General features: G+C 43.5%; 1 protein-coding gene across 2 annotated transcripts in view; it reads right to left on the bottom strand.

Annotated features, from left to right (window-relative positions):
* Positions 1–4,411: 4,411 nt before the first annotated feature.
* The window catches only part of smc6 (structural maintenance of chromosomes 6), a 30,444-nt gene continuing 10,719 nt past the window's right edge, over positions 4,412–24,136 (bottom strand). For both annotated transcript variants that reach the window (XM_079573395.1, XM_079573396.1), the window contains exons 6-26: positions 22,396–22,457; positions 20,177–20,257; positions 20,005–20,106; positions 19,095–19,310; positions 18,881–19,027; positions 18,730–18,818; positions 18,331–18,483; positions 15,856–16,034; positions 15,541–15,742; positions 13,730–13,844; positions 13,431–13,591; positions 13,196–13,331; positions 13,037–13,117; positions 11,573–11,743; positions 10,545–10,682; positions 10,327–10,472; positions 10,080–10,205; positions 9,202–9,307; positions 7,097–7,249; positions 6,931–7,028; positions 4,412–4,628 (exon numbers count right to left, since the gene is read on the bottom strand). In XM_079573395.1, the coding sequence (XP_079429521.1) occupies positions 4,556–4,628; positions 6,931–7,028; positions 7,097–7,249; positions 9,202–9,307; positions 10,080–10,205; positions 10,327–10,472; positions 10,545–10,682; positions 11,573–11,743; positions 13,037–13,117; positions 13,196–13,331; positions 13,431–13,591; positions 13,730–13,844; positions 15,541–15,742; positions 15,856–16,034; positions 18,331–18,483; positions 18,730–18,818; positions 18,881–19,027; positions 19,095–19,310; positions 20,005–20,106; positions 20,177–20,257; positions 22,396–22,457 (2,735 nt within the window). In that variant the 3' untranslated portion in view covers positions 4,412–4,555. The remainder of the gene's footprint in view (positions 4,629–6,930; positions 7,029–7,096; positions 7,250–9,201; positions 9,308–10,079; positions 10,206–10,326; positions 10,473–10,544; positions 10,683–11,572; positions 11,744–13,036; positions 13,118–13,195; positions 13,332–13,430; positions 13,592–13,729; positions 13,845–15,540; positions 15,743–15,855; positions 16,035–18,330; positions 18,484–18,729; positions 18,819–18,880; positions 19,028–19,094; positions 19,311–20,004; positions 20,107–20,176; positions 20,258–22,395; positions 22,458–24,136) is intronic.

Raw genomic sequence — 24,136 nt, 5'->3', positions numbered from 1 at the left:
GAGGTCTCTCAGAACGTCAACACCGTCCTCTCCACGGGGTCACAGGACTCGCTGGAGGCGGAGTTAAGCGTCGCTTCCAAAATGCCGAGCGTGCGCACGAGCCAGAACATGTTAGATCGCGCCAAAACATGTCTGAGAATGTGCCTGAACGCGATGACGTGTTCCTGTGCGAGACCAGAGCGCGCCAGGTCAGCGGGATCAGTGGACGAGCGGAAAAAAGGTCCCTGCTATCCCTGTTTCCACCTTTTTGCAAGGAAGAACTTCAAAAAAATGCAGGAAAGTATCGACAGTCAAATAATGATGGAAGTTTCATCTGCCAGTCCGCCGTCAGCGTCAGGATCTCCCCCTGACGGAGCGGCGAGCCCAGTGGCATCTCCGCTCAGAACGCCAGAGAAAGACTTTGACGAAATCCAGCAAGATGTGGCCGACATTTTCCGACAGATGAATATGGGGCCGTGTTCTGGGTCACGCGCCGGTCAGCAAAGGGTCAATGAATACCTCCAAAGCAAAGATATGAGAAGGCTTCTGGACAAGCTGGTCAATATGATGTTCTGCCACTTTCATGTGTTTGACCTCCACAGAAAGCAGGCCGCTCTCACGGGACGAGCTGGCTCACAACCTGCCCTTCTGTTCGACATGGGACAAACGACGGGAACACATTTCCCAGTCTTGAGCACTTTTGTGCAATTTCAAGTGGCACAATTCATCAAGAAACTCTGCGCCTTCACGCAGCAGGACTCGTTGGATTATCTGAACAACGTGGACCTGTATGAAATCTGCATGGAGCAGCGTTCCTTCAACAGCCAACGGTACGACATATTCGAGCGAAGTATGACCCATCCCAAAGCATGTGTGCCCTCGAATGTCTCAGCAGATGTACCAGCCATCGTCCTGCGTACTCCACTCGAGGAGGAAACAGAGTCATCTCCACAAACAGTCCCTCCTCAAACTCGCCCAGAGTCAGCAGCACCGACTGAAGGTCAGCTCATGACTCAAACTGTCGTCATGGAGCTGACGCGAAAAATCTACAAGAATGTTCCTCTGCGCGAGAGAGAAGAGGAGAGTTATCGCACCTTCGCAGATCGCCTGACTCAAAAAGCCCAGATAGTGATTGACCTGCAGGACTGGCAGTGCAGAAAACTCCAGAAGAACTTGAACAACGTGGTCAAAGATGTGATGCGGTCTCTCAACAAGGAATACGGCAAATCCAAGGGAGTCTGTGAAGCCTTGCTCATGGACACGGAGGTATTTGAGGCCACAGTCGTGTGGTATCTTTACACTCACATTGACCTGGAGCTAAACAAGAAGCCGTCACTGTGGTCCCGTGTGTGTAACTCCATCAGCAGGTCTTTCTGCTGCTGCTGAACCCAAAAGCCTCCCCCCTTTTAACTCTCTCTTCTCCTAAAGGAAGAGGAGTGAGTCCCCCTCCCCCCTCTTAACCCCAAACTTTAACTCTCTCTTCTCCTTAACCAAGAAAAGCGAGTCTCCCCCCCCTCCCCCTTTTAACCCCCCCTTTTAACTCTCTCTTCTCCTAAAGGAAGAGGAGTGAGTCTCCCCCCTCCCACTCCCAACCTTTTAACTCTCTCTCTCTCTCTCTCCCCTTAACCCCAAACTTTAACTCTCTCTTCTCCTTAACGAAGAAAAGCGAGTCTCTCTCTCTCTCTGTCTCTCTCTCTGTCTCTCTCTCTGTCTCTCTCTCTGTCTCTCTCTCTGTCTCTCTCTCTCCCCTTAATTCCAGAGAGAGAGAGACTCGCTTTTCTTTCCCTCCCTTCTCTCCCCCTCTCCTAAACAAAGATGGGTGAGTCTCACTCTCTCTCTCTCTCTCTCTCTCTCTGTGTCTCTGTCTGTCTGTCTCTCTCTCTCCCCCTTAACCCCAAACTTTAACTCTCTCTTCTCCTTAATGAAGAAAAGCGAGTCTCTCTCTCTCTTTCCCTCCTTTCTCTCCCCCTCTCCTAAACAAAGATGGGTGAGTCTCGCTCTCTCTCTCCCCCTTAACCCCAAAGTTTAACTCTCTCTTCTCCTAAAGGAAGAAAAGCGAGTCTCTCTCTCGTTCCCTCCCTCTTCTCTCCCCTCCTTTCATAATTTCTGTATTTTAATCCCACTCACCCGGACCCCCCCAGCCCCGGGTCAGTCTGCCTGTCCGTCCATGGGAGTGGATCTCTTCTTCAGCCCTGGTTCTCCCCGAGGTTTCTCTTTTCTCCCACTGGGTAGTTTTGGAGTTTTTCCTCGCCGTGAAGAAAGGTCTAAGGACAGGAGACGCCCGGGACGACTCTTCACCCCAACAACAACAACACGTCTGCTTCATGTGGACACGTTTGCTCTCAGTCACATCCCAATACAGGAGGAACTCGGAACATTTCAATATCCTTCAAAAGTTCATTTATTTCTGTTTTATTCAACTTCACATGTGAAACTAATATATGATATAGACTCTTTACATGCAAAGCCTTTGTTATAATACTGATGATTATGGCTTACAGGAAATATTCAACATATTTTAGTTTTCTGAGATTTTCTCCAGTTTGGCTTTACCCCAGTCCAAAAGCTTCTGGAAAAAAGCTGTGAAAATAGCAACAAAACTGAGACGAAAACAATGATGGAAATGTGACAAAAAAGTGAGAAAACGTTGACAAAAAAGTGAGGAAAAATTTATGAAAAAGTGGCAAAAATGTGACCAAAAAAATGACAAAAATGCGACAAAAAAAATGATAAAAAATAACAAAAATATGACAAAAATTTGATATAAAAAAAATGACGAAAAAATGTGACAAAATGTGACAAAAATGTGATTAAAAATGGACGGAAAAAAGGACAAAAATGTGATAAACATTTGACAAAAAAATTACAAAAAATTGACAAAAAAGTAAAAAAAAAAAAAGAAAAAGAAAATTGACAAAAAATTACTAAAAATTGACAAAAATGTTGAAAAAAATTACAATAAAATGACAAAAAAAATTACAAAAATGAGTTGAATACCCAACAAAAAAATGATGGAGAAAAAAAAATCTGATGACGTGAGGAAAAAGATCCTCTGGGTTCAGGCGGGAGTTAAGAGGTTAATTTGGGTTTTTCCAAGCTGAGCCATAATCATCAAAATGGAAACAAATAAAGGCTATACATTATGTCACTTTGCATCTAATGAGTCTATATCATACATTAGTTTCACATGTTCAGTTGAATTACAGAAATAAATGAACGATATTGTAGTTTTCCGAGTTTCTCCTGTATGTGTGAATGTTGCGTTTGGTGTTGATGAAAACACCGGATTGTCGCCTCCATTGTCCCACACTTGCTCTCAGTCATCCTGGTTTATTGCAGATGTTTTTGTTGTTTGTTTTGTCATTTTTTTGTCATTTAAAAAATAAAAATATTTTGACATATTTTTATTGTGTTTTTGTCATTTTTTTTGTCATATTTGTTGCATTTTGTCTGTTGAGCTATTGTCACTTTTTGCTGTTTTTTGTTGCATTTTTGTCCCTTTTTTGTCATTTAAAAAATAAAAAATATTCTATCATATTTTTATTGTGTTTTTGTCATTTTTGTGATTTTTTTTTGTTGCTTTTTTGTTACGTTCTTGTGAATGAATGAATCACAGCTGGGCTATATTTCAAAACTGGGTTATAGATACAGACAGCATCTCTGGGTCGAGTTTAAATCTCGAAATTACGAGTTTAAATCTCGAAATTTCGACTTCCTGTTGGGCTTTTATTTTTTAACATGGCGGAAACGGGCTTCCATAGGAGTGGGCCCCAAAGCAAGATGATGATAGGAGGGGTTGCCGATGTTCATCATTGTCCTCTGGGATGGATACATAATAATGGTTTCATATCAGAAGTGCAAATTAAGTCGAAAGGTCAAAGACAGAAAAACCTGCAGGATTGGCTCATGTCCATTGAAATGAATGGGATTTTGCCCCTGGCCACAAGGGGGTGGTATTACAGCAATGTCAGCAGGAGTCGTAGGGTCGTGAGATCGAATCAGATGATGGACTATGATGGTGCGGTCTTTTGACTTTACATCCACTGGTAAACAAAAGCAGAAATACTACGATACCTCAGTGTGTGTATCATCTACCCATCACTAGTTCACATGTGAAAGAAATACCTTGCACTTAGTTATCCAACCGCAATACAATTTGGTTTTCTTTCAGTTTGGCTATAGTACATTTTTACACCACTAGATGGAGCCAATACACATACCAACAACACCCTCAACATAACAGTTTCAGACCCACATCACCACTCACTCATAAAAAACATTAGATTCAAGTTGTTGTTTTTTTGAAGATTAAAAGTACCGGAAATAATTTTAATGAACTGTTTCAGTGTGAGACTTCTATATGAAAACAGGAATAATAAATAGAGGGTTATGAATGCTTCCTAAAGCCACTGTGTTGTTGTGCATTGTACCAATACAAACATCTTCAAAACGACTATTTACAACATAAAAAAACACATTTTCAACACACAATGATAGAAAAGAGGATCAGTGTCAAATGCAAGTTCATGGCTCAGAGTAATACTGATCACGGCGCCCCCTTCAGGACGGGTTCAGATCAGCTGGTCGGCTCCTCCTCTTCAGGGTTCTCCAGCTGATGGATCTTTATCAGGCTGGACCGAGGCAAGAAGCTGGAATCGAGAAGTTTGAGCAGCTTATTAACACTTTCACTCCAACATTTACGAACCAAAGTGTAACGAGTAGAGGTTTTGGAATCTGCTCATTTTTGTCTTTTAAATGAGCTCCTTCTGAAGGATCTACTCAGGGTTTACGGGCGGCATTAAAAATCATTAAGTCAATACATGATTTGTGCCTTACACGTCATTAAAAAGCATTAAAAGGGACTAGAGGCAAGTATTTTTTTTATACTCACTACTGCCACCTTAGGCCTTACACGTAACTGCAGCTTCTATATTAAAGGAATATTTCAGGATTTTTGACATAGGGCCTCATTTCCTAGTTATCCAGAGTGTTGCTGGTACCTGGAGATATTTTTTTTTGTAATTCATGCAGTTCTTATGTTTGAAGAGTTTCGTGGCGCTAGGCTAATGCAAGGCTAGTGCATTTCTATGGTATCAGCTAGCCTGCATTAAAAACAGTATGGCCCGCTCCACAGAGCACCTGAGGCAAATCACTTATAACACCAGAACCATATAAATGTCTGTGTCCATAGAATCATTTTTGGAATAAAACTGACCTTACATCACATGAATGATCGCATTTTGAGGGACTATTTTCTAGCAGATCACTCCGCCGCTGCGTAGCTTATACAACCACGAAGCTGATGCTGCTCAAATATAAATTATTTTAAATGCAAAATGGGTAAAATTTGTTAAAACTCTATCGACACAGACATTTATATGGTTAGTCTGGTGTTATAAGTGATTTGCCTCAGGTGCTCTGTGGGTCAGACTGTTTTTAATGCAGGCTAGCTGACACCAGGGGCGGACTGGCCATATGTCCATTCTGGAAGAGCACAGAAGGGCCACTGGCTCTAGGGCCACCGGTCCCGCCTTAACCGAGCTTTACCCAAATCTAAAAGCAAAAAAGAAAAGCATCAAAATAGCGAGAAAAAGAGGATGAAAACAAAGCAAAAATGTGCCGGAAAAGCAACAAAAAAGTGACAAAACATATAATGAAAAGGCAACAAAAACATGAGAAAAACACGGACAAAAAAAAAAAACCTGATACAGAAAATAATGAAAAAAACAAACAAATCAAAAATATGACAAAAATGTGGCGACGTGACAAAAAGTTACCATCACTTTTGTAGGTCTTAGCTTTCAAATGAGGTGTTGCATTGTTGCTCTCCAGTTGAGAAGCTTTTAGATTTGGGTAAAGCCCGGTATAAAAAAATATGAATCTTAAACGGAATGTATGGTGTACCACAAGGTTCAATTTTGGGACCATTATTATTTATTATTTATATTAATGACCACCTTTCCAGTTCTTTTTGCTGATGATACCAATAAAAAAATAAAAAAAGCCGAACTGGGGACAATAAGGCTAAGGCGGGTGGTAAGAGGTTGAAATATGGATAAGATAAGATAAGATAAGATAAGATAAGATGATACTTTATTGATCTCACAGATGGAGAAATTGCATTCGATGAGAGAGCATCCGGCAGCAGCACCCATTCAGTGCGCACCACTCTTTTTCCACTCTTTTTTTGTCTTTGGTGAAAGATCGTTGTGTCGCGGCCGCCATCTTCACTGTTTTGGTCACAGGAGGAGCACTGGTTGATGGGAAATCCGTAGACGATGACCGCGGCGGTGGAGCTCTTGCACTTGGCCACGATGTTCTTGGCCACACAGGTGTAGTTGGCCGTGTCGGACAGACGCGCCTGCTTGATGATCAGGTTGTGTCCACGGTGATGTAGAAGTTCCTGTCCTCGGCCGGGTCGATGATCTCGTTGTCCTTCAGCCACTCCACCCGCATGACCTTAGAGGGCAGCTAGTTTCTCCATCCTCCGTCTCCTCTGATCATCTGAAACGGTGCACCGCCTCCTGGGCTTGTCCCCGTCTCAGAGCGTGGTGTCCTGCACTGGTCAGCTCCACCTCGTCCTTCCTCTTCCTCCTGCACAGCTTTGTGGATTCCACAGGATTTGTGGAAGTGCACAATTACGCTAATTTGGGCCAGGCTGGTCAGAGTCCAGGGCTGTTTTTCAGTCCCAGTCCGCCCCTGGCTGACACCATAGAAATGTGCTAGCCTTGCATTAGCCTAGCGCCACGGTACTCTTCAAGAACTCCATGAATTACAAAAAAAAATATCTCCAGAAATCAGCAACACTCTGGATAACTAGGAAATGAGGCCCTATGTCTTTCAAATGCAGTGGAGTAAAAGTAATACGTTGTAATAAAAAAAGTCTACTTAGGTGCAGTACTTTAGTGAATCCCCTTCAATATTGATGACCTCCTTGTGTGAGCGACTGACCTGGTGCCCAGTGGAGTGATGAAGACGAACTGCCTCAGATTCTGCCGCTCCGTCAGCTCCATCAGTAAATCCAGAGAGATCCTGCGGTTGTGCATGTCCTGAGCAGAAGTGGGAAAGCGTTTAGGAAAGCTGTGAACCGGTGGCAGTGCGGCTTCGGCGGCCTCACCATGTAAACGTCGAACTCGTCCAGACACCGGAAGGGGGACTCGGTGATCTCCCACAGAGAGAGCATGAAGCAGACGGTGGAGAAGGAGCGCTCGCCCCCCGACAGCGAGCGCATGTCACGGACCTCGTCGTCCTCCTGGCCCGGAGGAGACACCTGCGCCGGGGAAGACAAAATAAATATAAATACTGAAGAAAATGCATCTTTAGAGAGTTTTGATGCTGTTAGTCCAGGGGCAGCATTAACCCTTTAATAGTTTGCTCAACCGTTAGGGACAGCACACTTTAATGAATCATGTGTTGTTTCTAATTCTTATCTCTACCATTCTCTACCAAGTGTGTAATACTCAAAATATCAAGTTTAGATCAGGGTTGGATTGGTGTGGACTGGTTTTATGCTGGTTTGGACTGGTTTAGATCAAGGTTAGACTGGTTTAGATCAAGTTTAGACTGGTTCAGATCAAGTTTAGACTGGTTCAGATCAAGTTTAGACTGGTTTAGATCAAGTTTGGACTCTTTTAGATCAAGTTTAGACTGGTTTAGATCAAGGTTAGACTGGTTCAGATCAAGTTTAGACTGGTTCAGATCAAGGTTAGACTGGTTTAGATCAAGGTTAGACTGGTTTAGACCAAGTTTAGACTGGTTCAGATCAAGGTTGGATTGGTTTAGATCAAGGTTGGACTGGTTTAGATCAAGTTTAGACTGGTTTAGATCAAGTTTAGACTGGTTTAGATCAAGGTTAGACTGGTTTAGATCAAGTTTAGACTGGTTCAGATCAAGTTTAGACTGGTTTAGATCAAGTTTGGACTCTTTTAGATCAAGTTTAGACTGGTTTAAATCAAGTTTGGACTGGTTTTATGCTGGTCTGGACTGGTTTAGAGCCATTTTGGACTGGTTTAGATCAAGTTTAGACTGGTTTAGATCAAGTTTGGACTCTTTTAGATCAAGTTTAGACTGGTTTAGATCACGGTTAGAGTAATTTAGATCATGTTTAGACTGGTTTAGATCATGGTTGGAGTGCTTTAGATCATGTTTAGACTGGTTTAGATCAAGGTTAGACTAGTTTAGATCAAGTTTAGACTGGTTTAGATCAAGGTTGGACTGGTTTAGATCAAGGTTGGACTGGTTTAGATCAAGGTTAGACTGGTTTAGATCAAGGTTGGACTGGTTTAGAACAAGTTTAGACTGGTTTAGATCAAGTTTAGACTGATTTAGATCATGTTTAGACTGGTTTAGATCAAGTTTAGACTGGTTTAGATCAAGGTTAGACTGGTTTAGATCAAGTTTAGACTGGTTTAGAACAAGTTTAGACTGGTTTAGATCAAGGTTAGATTGGTTTAGATCATGTTTAGACTGGTTTAGATCAAGTTTGGACTGGTTTTATGCTGGTCTGGACTGGTTTAGAGCCATTTTGGACTGGTTTAGATCAAGTTTAGACTGGTCTAGATCAAGTTTAGATCAAGTTTAGACTGGTTTAGCTCAAGGTTGGACCGGCTTGTCTCCTTTTTTCTGGCTCTGGGGGTAACATTAAAGGGTTAAAGGAAGTGACTTGGTTGTTTCATCTCAAATAAATGACACAAATTTAAAATAAATGATGCCATTAGAATTTGTCCATTTGAATCCGATTTAATGTTTTTTATTGACTTTAAGGCCTTAATTTTAGCACAAACCCTGGTAATCACACAAAACTGGACACAAACCTAATTGCATTGACGGTAACATGCTTTTACCTTTACCCCTCACCCAGCAGAGCTGTAGTCGAGTTTCAAGTCCAGGTCCAAGCCTTTAATTTGCAAATCCAAGTCTGAGTTTTGAAAGTGCAAGTCCAAGTCCAGGTCTTTCAAATAAAATCCCAGTTCAAGTCCAAGTCGATTCGCTATCACCTAAAACCCAGAACAAGTCCAGCCCTTAAAAAGCACGTTTACTAAAAAGTATATTCATAAATCAGTCAAGCCCTCAGTTTTTATCGTTCGAATCCTTAAAAAAATTGGCATTTTCTCCGTCTTTATCCCTAATTATTGTGCTATTTCTATCCTATAATCCCAAATCTGCGGTTCAAAGTAAGTGTAAGAGCAGGACATTTCTAAGAGAGCAGAAACACAGACGTACAGAGATGGAGAGCGTCTCGTTGTTGTGGTCGAACATCATGAATCCGTTACAGTTGAGTTTAACCAGGAAGTTGTTGAAGTAAAGTTTACACCGAACCGACAGCGACCTGCAGCAAGACACAGGGAAGTGAGTCATTACCATTTCCATTTCCTTTTTAATCAGAAAAGTCTTACATGGTTTAAACAGGTAGCACAAAGTCAAATTCAATGCTTTTTTTCAATATTAGCAACTTCCCGATATTGGCTAATAAAAAGGCTGATATCTCCAGAACTGAAACTGAGAGGAACTTTTTTTGCACCGGAAAGAACTCAGAGCTTTATGAGTCTCCCCCAAACTGGGCTCAGGGCAGCTGAGAAACATCGCTGTGAATATCAGTCACAAGTTTGTGTTCCTGTTTTATGTATTTAATGTTGTTGACTTTTGCTTATACATTCAAAACAACAAGAGATAAAGACAAGGCTCATTCATACTTCACAAGATGCAAGAACTTTGTTCTTATACTGAGAGCTGCAACAAAACAGTATTTACTTCCAAGTAACTGATGCCATTTCCATGATTACAAGGCAAAAAATAATTTTGTTTTTGCAGCTCTCGGTGTAAGAACAAAGTTCTTGCGTCTTATGAAGCATGAATGAGCCTTTACCCTTCTATGTTTTAGAATCTACTGATTTTTGTCTTTTAAACAGGCTCCCTCTGAAGCACCTAACATGAATGTCCTGAATAAATCAGCCCTATGGCCCTCATACAGCGAGGACGGGTCAGGTCCAGTCGACTGAAGAACAGTTTCAAACACAAGGCCATAGGGACGCTGAACTCCCTTCATTCATGATCTAAAACTGCAGTGTTGATTTAATAATGCCTGTCGGTGCAGCTCTCACCTCCGGAGGGTCTTGTATCTGTTCTGCCGGTCCGACATGATGTTGTCCAAACAGTCGATGAAGCGTTTCAAATCCCGCACTTGGCTGGTTTTGAGCCGGTAAAGCGATAAAGCCTCTGCGTACTCTCTGCTCAGGAAACACAGGAACATCATGAACTCATTACACTTATTTGCACTGCTGACATTGACATTGTGCCCCCTACAGGCTGCAATTAAAAATACAGTTTGATAATGTCGACCATGAATACCTCACGACGGTCTCCTGGTCTCCGTGGCTGCTCTCGTAAACCAATAACCTCTTTTTGAGTCGACCTATTTCTAATTCGATGGTTCTCGTGCTGCTCTTCACCTGCGGCTGCTCCGGACAGATCTCCATCGCTTTAGCCATGTAATCCTGTCCAAAAAAAAACTGCCTTTATTAATCAGTTCACCGACACTTGAAGGCCACACGTCGCTCTCCGTTCACCTGCAGCTCCTCTTCCCTTTGGGTGAGCTCGCTCTTCATTTCTTGAACATTTTCTTCCTGGTTTTTGGATTTGTTTTCGATGAATTTCATGTTGCGCTCGTATCTCGCACACTCCGTCTCCACCTTCTGCTGCACCTCCTGCAATAACAATCGACTTTTAGAAGCTTTTCACAATGAGGTTCTATTTTGTTTCAGCATATTTAGAACAATATTGCATTTTCTAACCAACAAAGTGTAAGATAGCGATAAAGACTCTTACTTTAGTAAAAAAGATTAGTTACTTATTTCAGGATTTTTGACATTTCCTTGTTATCCAGAGTGTTGCTGATTTCTGGAAATATTTTTTTTTGTAATTCATGCAGTTCTTATGTTTGAAGAGTTCTGTGGCGCTAGGCTAATGCAAGGCTAGCGCATTTCTATGGTATCAGCTAGCCTGCATTAAAAACAGTCTGACCCGCTCCACAGAGCACCTGAGGCAAATCACTTATAACACCAGACTAATGATATAAATGTCTGTGTTGATAGAATAATTTTAACCATTTTGCATTTAAAATAACTTATATTTGAGCGTTGTGTCATAATGTTAAACTCTAACAGTGTTAGCCGCTTAGTGTCAAACATACATGATCTCTGAACATGTTTGTGTTTACATGGTGCGGGAGCAGGTAGGGGTGAGGCGAGTGTTGTGGTGAGGTCGCTGTTTGCCACGGTGGCTCATCTAGCGATGCAGCTTTAAATGTATGCAGTTTGTGTTTTAAGTGCAGAAATATGCATTTGATACATTTTTATGGTATTTTCTTTGGAAATATTACGATCTTCACATCATTACAAGCTTTGTTTCACATTATTTATGTCACAAATGGTACAAAAATCAGACTTTTACACTCAAACAGGATTACTACTTTGTTTTTTTCTTTCAGTCTTTCTTTCTACTGGTCTATGTGCATGAAGCGCTTCCCTCTAACACCATAGTAACACTGGGGACTTTAGTTTTGTTCAGACCCGTGTGAAGTCGTGAACTGTCTCACCTTCAGCGATTCCATCTCCTCCGTCAGCAGCTCGCGCCGATCTTTCGCCGCGGAAAACTTGGTCTCAATTTCGTCGTTCTTCATCTTCTGTTTGTCCAACTCCTTCTTGGCTTCAGCCGCAGCCTGTCTCTCCTCTTCTGCCCTCTGCTGGACTTCAGCGCACACCTCCTTCTGCAGAGTCAGAAGCACAGGGGGGAGATCTTTGACATCGATCAGATTTACGGTGTGATTTACAGCTTCAGCTTAGCTCAGAACCGACATAATGTTGGATTATGGGCTTTAATAATGTTGAGGGCAGTTTTGAGTTTGAACAATCAGGTACAAGGAAACAACGATACAACTTGGTTTAAAGGGGCTGGATGCAAGTTTGCTATTTTATACTCACTACTGCCACCTCAGGTCATTCGTGTAACTGCACCTTCTATATCAAGCTTGTGCATGACGGCACTTCGGACCCGAATTAACATCTTTTTGAGTGACATTTTAGAGGCAGTTGTCTGGGCTCATTCTACACATTAGGACATGGCTGGAACATGTAGGGGGAGGGAAATACAGAATTTTACATGCGTCTCCAATGACATCACACATAGTTCCGGCGGCCATTTTGAATACCGAGCAATATCTCTACTCAGGATGAAAATGAAAGACTACTGACTGACAGTGGCATTTTTATGTACTCGTAATCATTGCTCAATAAGTAAACAGTTAAAACACGGCCTCAGAGACACACGTTTATCTGATATAAACAGCAAATGTGGCACAGACGTAGCAGCGCTGTATGTCGAGCTACAGCAGGATTTGCTAAACATCTGTTTCACTAAATTAACACATAAAAAAGGAAACAAAAATCCTTTCTCTGTAATTTTTACAGTTTGTCATGTCAACAGAGTCTCAGTCTGAGTCAGTGTTTAAGCTGCTCAAGACGTTAGCATGCTACCGGTTAGCAACTGTCAACCATTGACAGCTGGTCTCAACACGATAAACACATGTGTGGCTCACATCTATGAGCACTGAGGAAACACTGACCTCTGTCACATGTTGTATCCAAGGCTAGATGTTTGGAGTGTGGTTCAAGGTTTTCTCATGGAGAGGTCAGAGGTGAGCTGTTGAACCTAAATGCTAACCGGTAGCATGCTAACATCTTAAGCAGCTTAAATACTGGTTTCTTCACATAAATGTGCATCTCTGGGGCCGTTGTAATTACTGTTATCTTCTTGAGCAATGATTACGAGTACATAAAAATGCCACTGTCAATCAGTTGTCTTTCTTTTTCATCCTGAGTAGAGATATTGTTACATGTTGTAGTGCATAATTCTACTTAGGTATACAAAATGGCCGCCATAACAACAAAGATCACATGACTGAAAAGCATGTATAGTCCCTTTAAAGTTCAAACTGTAGATTTTACAGGATATGTCCACTTTAAAGTAACACTGCAGTCAAGTCCCATTGTCTTGTCTTTACCAGTGAGAGCAGGTCATTGCTCTTCTCCTCCTCCACACTCTCCAGCTCAGCGATGGAGGCTTTGGTTTGGTTCATGGAGATCTGGGAAAAGGCACAAAGGGTCAGAGTGTAAAAGTGTCCGTCTGTGAGCGCGTGTTTATGTCGTGATCGCAGTCGGACCTGGCTCTTCTTGAGGGCGGCGATGGACTGGTTGAGTTGGCGCTCCATGCTGCGGATGTCCTCCGTCACCGAGGTCACCTGCGACTGGAACCTGTTCAGCTGCGCCTGGTGGTTCTCCAGCTCAGACTCCAACAAGCTGAAGGAATAAGAAAACTAAATGGCACTCCTCGTACTGTGAAGTAAAGTTTTATGTTAGTCTACATATGAAAATGTATTCTATTGTAAAGTCCCTGACCTGATCTCGGTCTGGATGTCTCCTCCCAGGTACTTGGCCATGCTGAAGTCCGAGGTGTAGTACCGGTTTGGATAGACCTGGTCTCCCTCCACGGTGAAGGCCTCTTTGCAGTTCTGAGGAGGTCGGCCGCGCTGCATCACCTGACGAGCCTTACTCTTCTCCTGCAACAATAACAAACCAAAAGAAGTCAGACAATAAACCACAACAAGATCAACTCAAGAGACTAACCAAACTCTATATGCAAAATCACATGTTCATTATCTCAGTGTTACATCGTTTCAAATCAATAATGGACTCACTTTAATGATGAGCACAGACTCGATGCCCCTCATGTCGATCAGGCAGTTGATGATGACTGGACTCGTGGCAGAAATCATGTCCAACACTGAGGGAAACTCCGGATGCTTCGCCTTTCTACAGAAACAAAGGTTTTAAGCTGCAGAAAAATAGGGAAAAATGTTCAATTCAGTCTGCCTGGTCTGACTGGCTTCCTCCCCTGCCGGTCACCAACTCTCCACCAACTCCACCCCTCAGATGACACAACTACAGAGTCGATCATCGAGGGGCCCTGGTGCCACGTGCACGTATGGACAGACACCTTTCTGCTCAAATATGGACACTGTAGCTAGCACAGAAGTCCAATAACAAAGGTTATTGGACTTCCAAGTGCAGTAGCAGTCGTAGTAGCATTAGTAGTGGCAGTATTAGTAGCAGTATTAGTAGTAGCAGTCGTAGCAGTAGCAGTCGTAATTGTAGCAATAGCAGTAGCAGTCGTAGTAGTCGTAGCATTAGTAGCATTCGTAGCAGTAGAAGTGGTAGCAGTCGTAGCAGTAGTAGTAGCAGTCAAAGTCGTAGTAGAAATAGTAGCAGTATCAGTAGTAGCAGTCGCAGTCGCAGTAGCAGTCGTAGCAGGAGTAGCAGTCGTAGCAGCAGTAGCAGTAGCAGTCGTAGTAGTCGTAGCAGTAGTAGTGGTAGCAGTCGTAGCAGTAGAAGTGGTAGCAGTCGTAGCAGCAGTAGCAGTCGTAGTAGTATTAGTAGTCGCAGTCGTAGTAGCAGTCGTAGCAGTGGTAGTGGTAGCAGTCGTAGTAGAAATTGTAGCAGTATCAGTAGTAGCAGTTGCAGGAGCAGTCGTAGCAGCAGTAGCAGTAGCAGTCGTAGTAGTCGTAGTAGTCGTAGCAGTAGAAGTGGTAGCAGTCGTTGCAGTAGAAGTGGTAGCAGTCGTAGCAGTAGTAGTGGTAGCAGTAGTAGTAGCAGTCGTAGCAGCAGTAGCAGTCGTAGTAGTATTAGTAGTCGCAGTCGTAGTCGTAGTAGCAGTCGTAGCAGTGGTAGTGGTAGCAGTCGTAGTAGAAATTGTAGCAGTATCAGCAGTAGCAGTCGCAGTAGCAGTCGTAGCAGCAGTAGCAGTCGTAGTCGTCGTTGCAGTGGTAGTGATAGCAGTCGCAGTAGTCGTAGCAGTAGAAGTGGTAGCAGTCGTAGCAGTAGAAGTGGTAGCAGTCGTAGCAGTAGTAGTGGTAGCAGTAGTAGTAGCAGTCGTGGCAGCAGTAGCAGTCGTAGTAGTATTAGTAGTCGCAGTCGTAGTAGCAGTCATAGCAGTCGCAGTAGCAGTCGTAGCAGTCGTAGCAGTCGTAGCAGTCGTAGTAGCAGTAGTAGCAGTCGTAGCAGTAGTAGCAGTCGTAGTAGCAGTAGTAGCAGTCGTAGCAGTAGTAGCAGTAGTAGCAGTAGCAGTCGTAGTAGTAGCAGTAGTAGCAGTAGCAGTCGTAGTAGTATTAGTAGTATTAGTAGTAGCAGTAGTAGCAGTAGCAGTCGCAGTTGCAGTCGTAGCAGTGGTAGTGGTAGCAGTTGTAGTAGAAATTGTAGCAGTATCAGTAGTAGCAGTCGTAGCAGTATCAGTAGTAGCAGTCGCAGTAGCAGTCATAGCAATCCTAGCAGTAGCAGTCATAGCAGTCGCAGTAGCAGTCGTAGCAGTCGTAGTAGCAGTAGTAGCAGTCGTAGCAGTAGTAGCAGTAGCAGCAGTAGCAGCAGTAGTAACAGTTGCAGTCACAGCAGTAGTAGTAGCAGTATCAGTAGTAACAGTATCAGTCATAGCAGTAGTAGTAGCAGTAAAACGCACCGTCCCTGCAGGTTGTACAGGGCGTCGCTGAACGGGCTGACGATGATCTGGGGCCGGCGGTCTTTAGCGTAGTGCTGACTCATCAGCTCCTGCAGAACATCCTCGTCTTTGTAGTTGTCGCAACAGAAGGTTTTCATGAAGCTCCTGAGACACGACTCGACAGCGACGCACAGAGACGGGTCCTTCACTGACAGGCACGCTCCTACCACGGGTTCAGACACAATTAATAAAAAGAAACACTTCATATTCAACAAGGCCAATGGAATAGAAACGGCCATCTTTGTTTCTCGGTGTGTCCCAGGTTTCTCCTCTCACCGATGGGTCCGAGGGGTTTCCGGCTGAAGCGCCCAGCCTTGTGAGCCTTTTCGATGGAGCTCAGCAGCTCCGGCACCGAGTCTCCAAAACGCCGCAACTTGTTGGAGCAACTGGAGAGCAGATGGTTCTTCTTCTTCAGCTTAGACTCAATCAACACCTGGATGTTCTTCTGCTCCACCCTGAAACACAACACCAAGAGTTTTGTTTTTGAGTCACGTGCAGATGTTTTGCTGCATCCAGTCCTTATAGTATTTGAAGAGTTTATTGGTGCTAGGCTAGTGCTAGGCTAGTGCTAGGCTAGCACATGTCTATGGTAACTAGTAGCCTGCCTTAAAAACCTCTTCAAAATCATGGGCTCATCCTCCAAACCATATCTGCCATAACTGATTTGTAGAAATCTCCTTGTGAATTCCACGCGTAGTATTGCTGGCCGCAGGTAAACAAACTATTGTAGATCCGGTGACCGAGCAGATCACTCCGCCACTGCGTAGCTTACAACCAGGAAGCTGATGCTGCTCAAATATAAGTTCTTTTAAATGCAAAATGGTTATATTCCAAAAGTTATTCAGTCAACACAGACATCTACATGAGTAGTTTGGTGTTATAAGTGATTTGCCTCAGGTGCACTGTGCTTGGGTCAGACTGTTTTTAATGCAGGCTTCTAGTTACCATAGACATACACTAGCCTAGCACTCATGGCCGGATTTATGCAGGGGCTAACAGGGGCTAAGCCCAGGGGCCCAGCAGGCTGAAGGGCCCCTGGGCATAAGGAAAAAAGGACAGAGTTCCCTCTCTCTTTGCAGACTCCCTCACATGTAAGGCTTAATCAGATGACTTTGTACCCAAGACGTACCCAAGACTAAACCAGGAATAAACCAGGACTAAACAAGGTCTGAGCCATTTTCCTTGAGTTGACAAAAATATGCACCTATTGGTCTGTTAAAATGCATGAGAATGCACCAAATTGCACCATTAAAATAAAGAAATATTCGTGGGAGGACCCCCCCACAAATTTGCCTTTTAAAAAAAATGTTTTTTTTAAACTAGTACCATGTTTAAGAAGTTACCTCTGCATGTTCTCATTGTAGAGAGAGAGAGAAATCTGACAGACATGCATCATATGGGGGACCCTGAAAAAACTTTAGCCCCGGGTAGGGTTGGGCCGATGGACGATATCATCGTCCATCGCCGATGGATGAGCAACATCACGATGGAGAGCCACCATCGTGATGCCACACCCCCTCCCGTCAAAAACACGCACTGATCTTCTGTGGGCCTTGTAAACCTACAAACTGTGCAGGGATTGCACTGTAAATTAAATCACGGATGTTACTAATATGCACGCTAGTGTCAGTAGCCTGCCAGAAGCCACGATGTGTTGGCCGTAATTATTAACGCGTAATTACTGACGCGCGGAGCTCTCTCTCTCTCTCTACAGCTCAGAGTTTAACAGCGCGTGGTTTTGCTTTGCTTTGCTGCGTATTGAAACTTAAACCGTTTTAAAATGAGATGGCTCTCACATCGGAGCTAGATAAACGCGCGGATTATTCTCACGAAGGACCGAGAGAGGAAAGAGAGAGGAGAGAAAGAGGCGGTGCAGGAATTACGAGCACACGGACCGGGCGGCGCGTGGAGCGGCTTCAAAAATGTAAGCTACGACGCAAACTTCTAAATATTGTCCCGTTCACCCACTGTTTCTTAAACATTACGTTAAAACTGAGCAAATGCAAATAATAAGCTCCGATTTACATTTGTATTAGTGTGATAAGAGCGTTGGTATTGAGGAGTTCACGCTCTGAATAAGTCGTTCTCCTCTCAGACTTTACGCACGAGTTTTAACACATTTCTTTTGCAAAAGTTGTGTTCCGTGACTCTGTTCAAATCATGTTTAGTTTAGATCCATTTATCCTGCAATCTCACATTTTCCTAACATACATAGTAATATGCAGCATATATATAGGCTATGTAAATGTCTTTAAAATAATGCTTATAGTGAAAAATGGACGATATCATCGTCCATCACGATGGTTCACTGTAAACATCGTCAACGGCCAATTAAGGGAACATCGCCCAAACCTGGCCCCGGGGCCAATTTTACTTAAATCCAGCCCTGCTAGCACCAGCCTAGCACCACTAAACTCTTCAACTATAAGAACTGCATGAATTAAAAATATATATATATCTCAACAACACTCTGGATAACTAGGAAATGAGGCCCTATGTAAAAAATCCTGAAATATCCCTTTAACCTAAAGTATTAACTGCCATTTTAGGGTTAGGATTAGATTTAGAGTCATCTTCTCCAATGCATATCCAAATCTCAAAGCTTTGGAGAGCTTACAGCCTATATGCCAGTGTGATACCTCATTTGAAAGCCCTTCTAGTCTCTCAAAAAATATGTGTAAGATGTGAGTGAAACATTTCCCTAACCCTAACTGTATTCTGTAATGTGCGGTTCTGTTTGTCTGACTGTACCTGATTTTGTCCCTCTCCTCGCGGCCCTTGAGCACGGCCTGGTGCTTCTGCTTCACCTCCTGGTTCAGATCGGAGCAGGTCTTGTTCAGACTCTGCAGCGTCTCCCTCAGCGTGGACAGTCGGCGCTGGTCTCCACGGCTGCGAGGCGTCACGCTGGGAACAGCAGGTTTACGGAGTAGTTAAAGTAGTAAAACTATATTAAAAGTAGTTCATGAGACTATCCATAACTAACATCTCCAGATATTATCAATGATGATTTTTTTTGTTTTCATCTTCGTTTTCATCACTATTTTGATGCTTTTTTTCTTTTAAGCTTTTCGATTTGGGTGATGCCAAACTGGAGAACATGTGCTCGGTTCAGGTGGGGGTAAAGAGGCTTCAAAGATAAACATTTTTTACCTGGTTTTGGCCTTGTTGATTTTCTCCTCCAGCAAATTCTGCTCCTTCTCCGTCTGCTTCACTTTGTTCAGAGCACGGAGATAAACCAGCTGCGCAAAAAACATCGGTCATGTCCAAAGTTTGAGAAAGTCTAAAAGTATCTCGTTTTTACCTCGTTCTCCTTGTGCGTTTTGCCCACCGCCTTCACCTCCTCCGCCAGAGCCTTGTTCTCCTTCGCCGCCGCCTCCTGCTCCTCCTTCAGCTGCTCCAGTTTACTCCGGACGCTCTGGATCCTCTTCTCCACCTGCGTCACTTTGGTCTGAGAGGGAACAGGGATGGATGTCGGTTCGAGCTGCTGCCGGGGGCGACTCAGGCGTTTGACTCACCTGCCACTGTTGGAGGTTCTCCCTGAGCTTGAAGTTGTTCTCCTCTCGCTCGATCTCCTCCTTCAGCTGGTTCACAGAGTGCTCCTTCTCTCTCACCAAAGACCAGGCCATCGACTTCTTCAGGTTCTCCAGTTTGTCCCGGAGCTCGCTGAAGGAGGAGAGCTGCTCGTATCGCTCCTTCTTCCGGAGATAATCCTGTTTTAGATCCTTCAAACCCTGACACAGAAACAGCAAGTTGTATTTTTTACCAATCAGGCAACATTACAAACACTGCCATGAAATGTATTCCATCCATCCATCCATCCATCCATCCATCCATCCATCCATCCATCCATTTTCTTCTGCTTTATCCGGGGCCGGGTCGCGGGGGCAGCAGTCTCAGCAGAGACGCCCAGACTTCCTGATCCACACACACCTCCTCCAGCTGTTCTGGGGGGACCCTGAGGCGACACCAGGCCAGCTCGGAGACATAGTCCCTCCAGCGTGTCCTGGGTCTGGGCATCCTTCCAACAGGACATGCCTGAAACTCTTCCCGAGGGAGGCGACCAGGAGGCAACTCCGAGCTCCTCCCGGGTGACTGAGCTCCAGGGAAACTCATTTCAGCCGCTTGTATCCTAGATCTCATCCTTTCGGTCATTACCCAAATCTCATGACCATAGGTGAGGGTGGGAACGTGGATCGATCTTCCACAAGGCCTTGTCCCACTAGGACAATGATTACTTGTAATCATTACTTTAATTAATTACTGTATCACAATACTCATCGGACTGGCCCGTGAGTATCATGATTCTTATGTCTCATGACAAAAGTGTTTTGTTCCCTAATATTGAGCTTCTGTTCAGGATGTGCCCGTCTAAAGCCCATAGTTGCTTGGTCAGGTGTGTATAGCAGGAGAATAAACAGTAAGTACCTCCTCCTGCCGCTCCACCTGCTGCCGCGTGATGGTCTTGGTCTGTTTGATGTACATATAATCTCTCTTCATCTGGTCCAGCAGCGTCGCCTTCATGAAAAACTGCAGAAAACATCGAATTTAGAGCAAAAATAATCACGACGTCGTTCAAAGCACTGTAAACCAAAGGCACCTTGTATTTGTCTGTTTCATTTTTGGTGTGGAGGAACTGTTTGCTCATTTCTTGGTTCAGGATCGAGACGGGGTTGTCGAGCTGCAACAAAGTGAAAATCTTTTTATGAGACACATTAAAGCGGCCACATCGTGAACAACCTGCCTTTACACTTTAAATAACTCCCTTGTGTGGAGTCTATTACCCAGAGCTGTGCGAGTTTGCATTTGAAATTTAGGTTGAAGCGCCATTCGGAGGCAGCAAGAGGAGTTAGACACGCTAAAAACAATATACGAGCCTCCATTTTCACTGCATGCCAACGAAAAAACGATGATGAATAAACGATGATGAATGCAGTTTGAGAGCAAAACTGCTTAGAATGGGATTGGTGATGATATGATACCGTATGTTGTCTCTTTTAAGCCCCATTCAGACCAATGCAATAATCTACTGTCGGGAGCGGCTGAGCAGTTTTTCTCGGATGGTGAGACCTGTGTTTGGTGAGAAAACACCATTGTCAGTCTTTGTCTCTGTCTTTGTCTTTGTCAGTTTCTCTCTGAATTGAATTAAAATAATGTGTATAAAAAGTGTCGTTCAGGAGAAAGTCCACAGAAAGAACACAGGCCGCAGCAGCTGTGACTTCATGTTTTGAGCAGAATTCCCACTTAAGCAGCGATAAAAAGAGAGAAAGGACATTATTCCCTCCTGAGCTGCAGGAACAGACCAGATCCACATCAGGCACCGTTTTCTCTCAGATAAAGTTTTCTAAACTCCCTGAGCTGTTCGACAAAGTGAAAGCTCCACACGTGAGAGCGCTCACTCTGTCACGAAACATTTACCAAAGCTGTTCCAAAAATGGCTAATGCAGAGTGAGCGCTCACTTTATCCACAAACAATCTTTGATCCCAAATGGCTCCGGTGCAGCTGGAGTTTAGAAACAACAGTAACTTCAGGCTCTGCGGGGCTAAAGGTAAAGCTAAAGCAGATGTGTTTCTTGGTTTCTTTCATGGTGGTCGCTGCTTTTCTCTTTGTCTAAGAGTCTACTTTCTTATTCAGTCCTGGTTTAGTCCTGGGTTAGTCCTGGCTCAGACCGCGGCTCTGTCATCTGTAATGGTTAATGGTCTCAACTTATATAGCGCTTTTCCACCTACATTAGGCACTCAAAACACTTAACAGCAGGGATCCACTCACCCATTCACACTCTCATTCACACACCAATGTACGCAGACACTGGGGGCAATGTGGGTGAAGTGTCTTGCCCAAGGACGCAACGACAGTGTGCACTTTCAGGAGGTGGGATTCGAACCCCCGACCTTCCGATCATGAGACGACCCGCTCTACCATCTGCGACAGTGGCGACCCCGATAATGACTAAAGCACTTTAGAAAACATCTGCATTTGTGCTGAAGCTGCTCATGAGTTCAGGCTTTTTTAGACTCACTGTGGATCATTTATTGACGTTTGGAGAGAAAAAGTACAGAAAATTAGCACCGAAATCAAAAACTTTTTCTATACTGCCCCCTACCGGAGCTTTCGGTCAGTACCATTTAACGATACCCAGCCCTACTGATAAATCAACAAACTTCTTTGTGACAGAAACATAAATAAAAAGGTGATGGGAGATGTTAAAGTATGAAATTAAATCGCGGTCATACTGGGTCATGCTGTACAGTCGGACTATCTCTGTCATAGCCTTGAATGTGGAGCTCAGCCACTGAATGATTGCTTGCATATCAGTATGACGCTCGACAGGGTGTTTATCCCTCTTCTGTGGAAGCATAGACAGACTTGAATGATAAGACTAGCGCAATGTACAGAGTTCATGCCCCCGGGTCCCGCACCGATGGCAAATAAACTTCTTCTGCAAAAGACATCCAGATTCCTGCCCATTTTTCCATCTACCCTTTCCGGACACCATTGTTGTTTGTCTCACAGCTAGCGACGTGCTATATAAACATTTCACAAAGAGCTACGCCATGACTTCATTCACACAGGCACTGGTCTGGGTCGCTCCAGTGCAAATGTTGCTCTTGGCAGGTGAGCCGAGGGCGGACGAGAGGAAACCCGAGCAGATCGATGTCACCCTGGCCCCACAAACACCAACAGAGCTCTTTGTGGGGCCAGTCATTCGGCATTTCACCCTCCAAAAGCCCATAGTAGCCACAATCCAGAGGCTAATAAACATGCATGATGAATTGTAGATAACTGTTTTTTGTTTAGATGATTTGCAGCTGAAATACCTGGATGTTGAAATGGTCCAACATGGCGATCAGCTCCTCCTTCTTGTTTGTGACGAGCTGCCCTGCAACACAAAGACTTTATTATTAGTTCTAATCATTACTATTTACGTCCTTGCACTAAACTAAACTCCTCTGACTGAACCGGTTTGTTTGAACTTAATGGAAGCACAAAACAAACATCACACACACTGATCTATTTTGATCTTCTGAACGCAGCGTCCCTCGGAAATGGGTCACAAATGTGTTGCTTGTAAAATTGAAATGACGAGGTATAGCTTAAAAAAAAATGGGTGTAATAATACTCTCTGTTTGTGATGCCTCTTTTCTGCTGCCTGGAAAGACTGTTACTGTTTTGTGCCTAGACAATGATTAACTCTTGATGTCCCGTGTTTGCACAGTGGGTATTTGTTTAGGGGATCTGCACTTTCACAACACACCGTGATCTAATGCTCCAACGAGATATAGTTGTTTGGAAAATGACGATGATGAGAAAGCGTTGGTTGATTCTGGTTGGTTGATAAAAAAAAAAAAACATTAACCTCTTAACCACTGAAACAGAGCACATTTTCTCCAGTTTGGCTTCACCCAAATTTAAAAGCTGATCAAAATAGCGATGAAAATGAGAATAACAAGGCAATGAAAAAAGTTAAGTTAAAGGGATATTTCAGGATTTTTGACATAGGGCCTAATTTCCTAGTTATCCAGACTGTTGCTGATTTCTGGAGATATTTTTTTTCATAATTCATGCAGTTCTTATATTTGAAGAGTTTCGTGGCGCTAGGCTAGTGCAAGGCTAGCGCATTTCTATGGTATCAGCTAGCCTGCGTTAAAAACAGTCTGACCCGCTCCACAGAGCACCTGAAGCAAATCACTTATAACACCAGACTAACCATATAAATGTCTGTGTCCATAGAATCATGTTTGGAATATAACTGACCCTGTATCACATGAATGATCGCATTTTGAGGGACTATTTTCTAGCAGATCACTCCGCCGCTGCGTAGCTTATACAACCACGAAGCTGATGCTGCTCAAATATAAGGTCTTTTAAATGCAAAATGGTTAAAATGACATTTATATGGTTAGTCTGGTGTTATAAGTGATTTGCTTCAGGTGCTCTGTGGAGCGGGTCAGACTGTTTTTAATGCAGGCTAGCTGATACCATAGAAATGCACTAGCCTTGCATTAGCCTAGCGCCACAAAACTCTTCAAATATAAGAACTGCATGAATTATGAAAAAAAAAATATCTCCAGAAATCAGCAACACTCTGGATGCTAGGAAATGAGGCCCTATGTCAAAAATCTTGAAATATCCCTTTAAGCCTAAAAAAGCTACCAAAAAAATGCGAGAAAAATAGCTTTCAAATGCGGCATTTTAGCTTTTAGATTTGGGTAAAGATTAACTGGAGAAAAAGCCCTGAGTCTGGTAAAGAGGTTAAAAACATTGTTAAGTCAAGATTGTAAAGTTTGAAGTCGATTTGATTTAAAAATCGAGTTTTTTAGATTTTTCTTTTTTACTCTGCTCAGAGGAAGACGGTCCTGCTGAACAAATGTGCCAAGAGGAGCAGCCCACCTATGGATTTTTGTTGTTTTATTAGCCCAATCTAAATACAGTATAAATAATTTGGATGTTTAAAGGGGCTAGATGCAAGTTGATCATTTAAATGCTCACTACTGCCACCTCAGGTCTTACATGTAACTGCAGCTTCTATATTAAGCTCGTGCATGACGGCACTTCAGA

The sequence above is a fragment of the Gobius niger genome, assembly GCF_951799975.1.
Source record: "Gobius niger genome assembly, chromosome: 16".
Taxonomy (NCBI): domain Eukaryota; kingdom Metazoa; phylum Chordata; class Actinopteri; order Gobiiformes; family Gobiidae; genus Gobius; species Gobius niger.
Note: the sequence above shows the minus strand (reverse complement) of the source record. Positions and strands in the feature narration are given on the sequence as shown.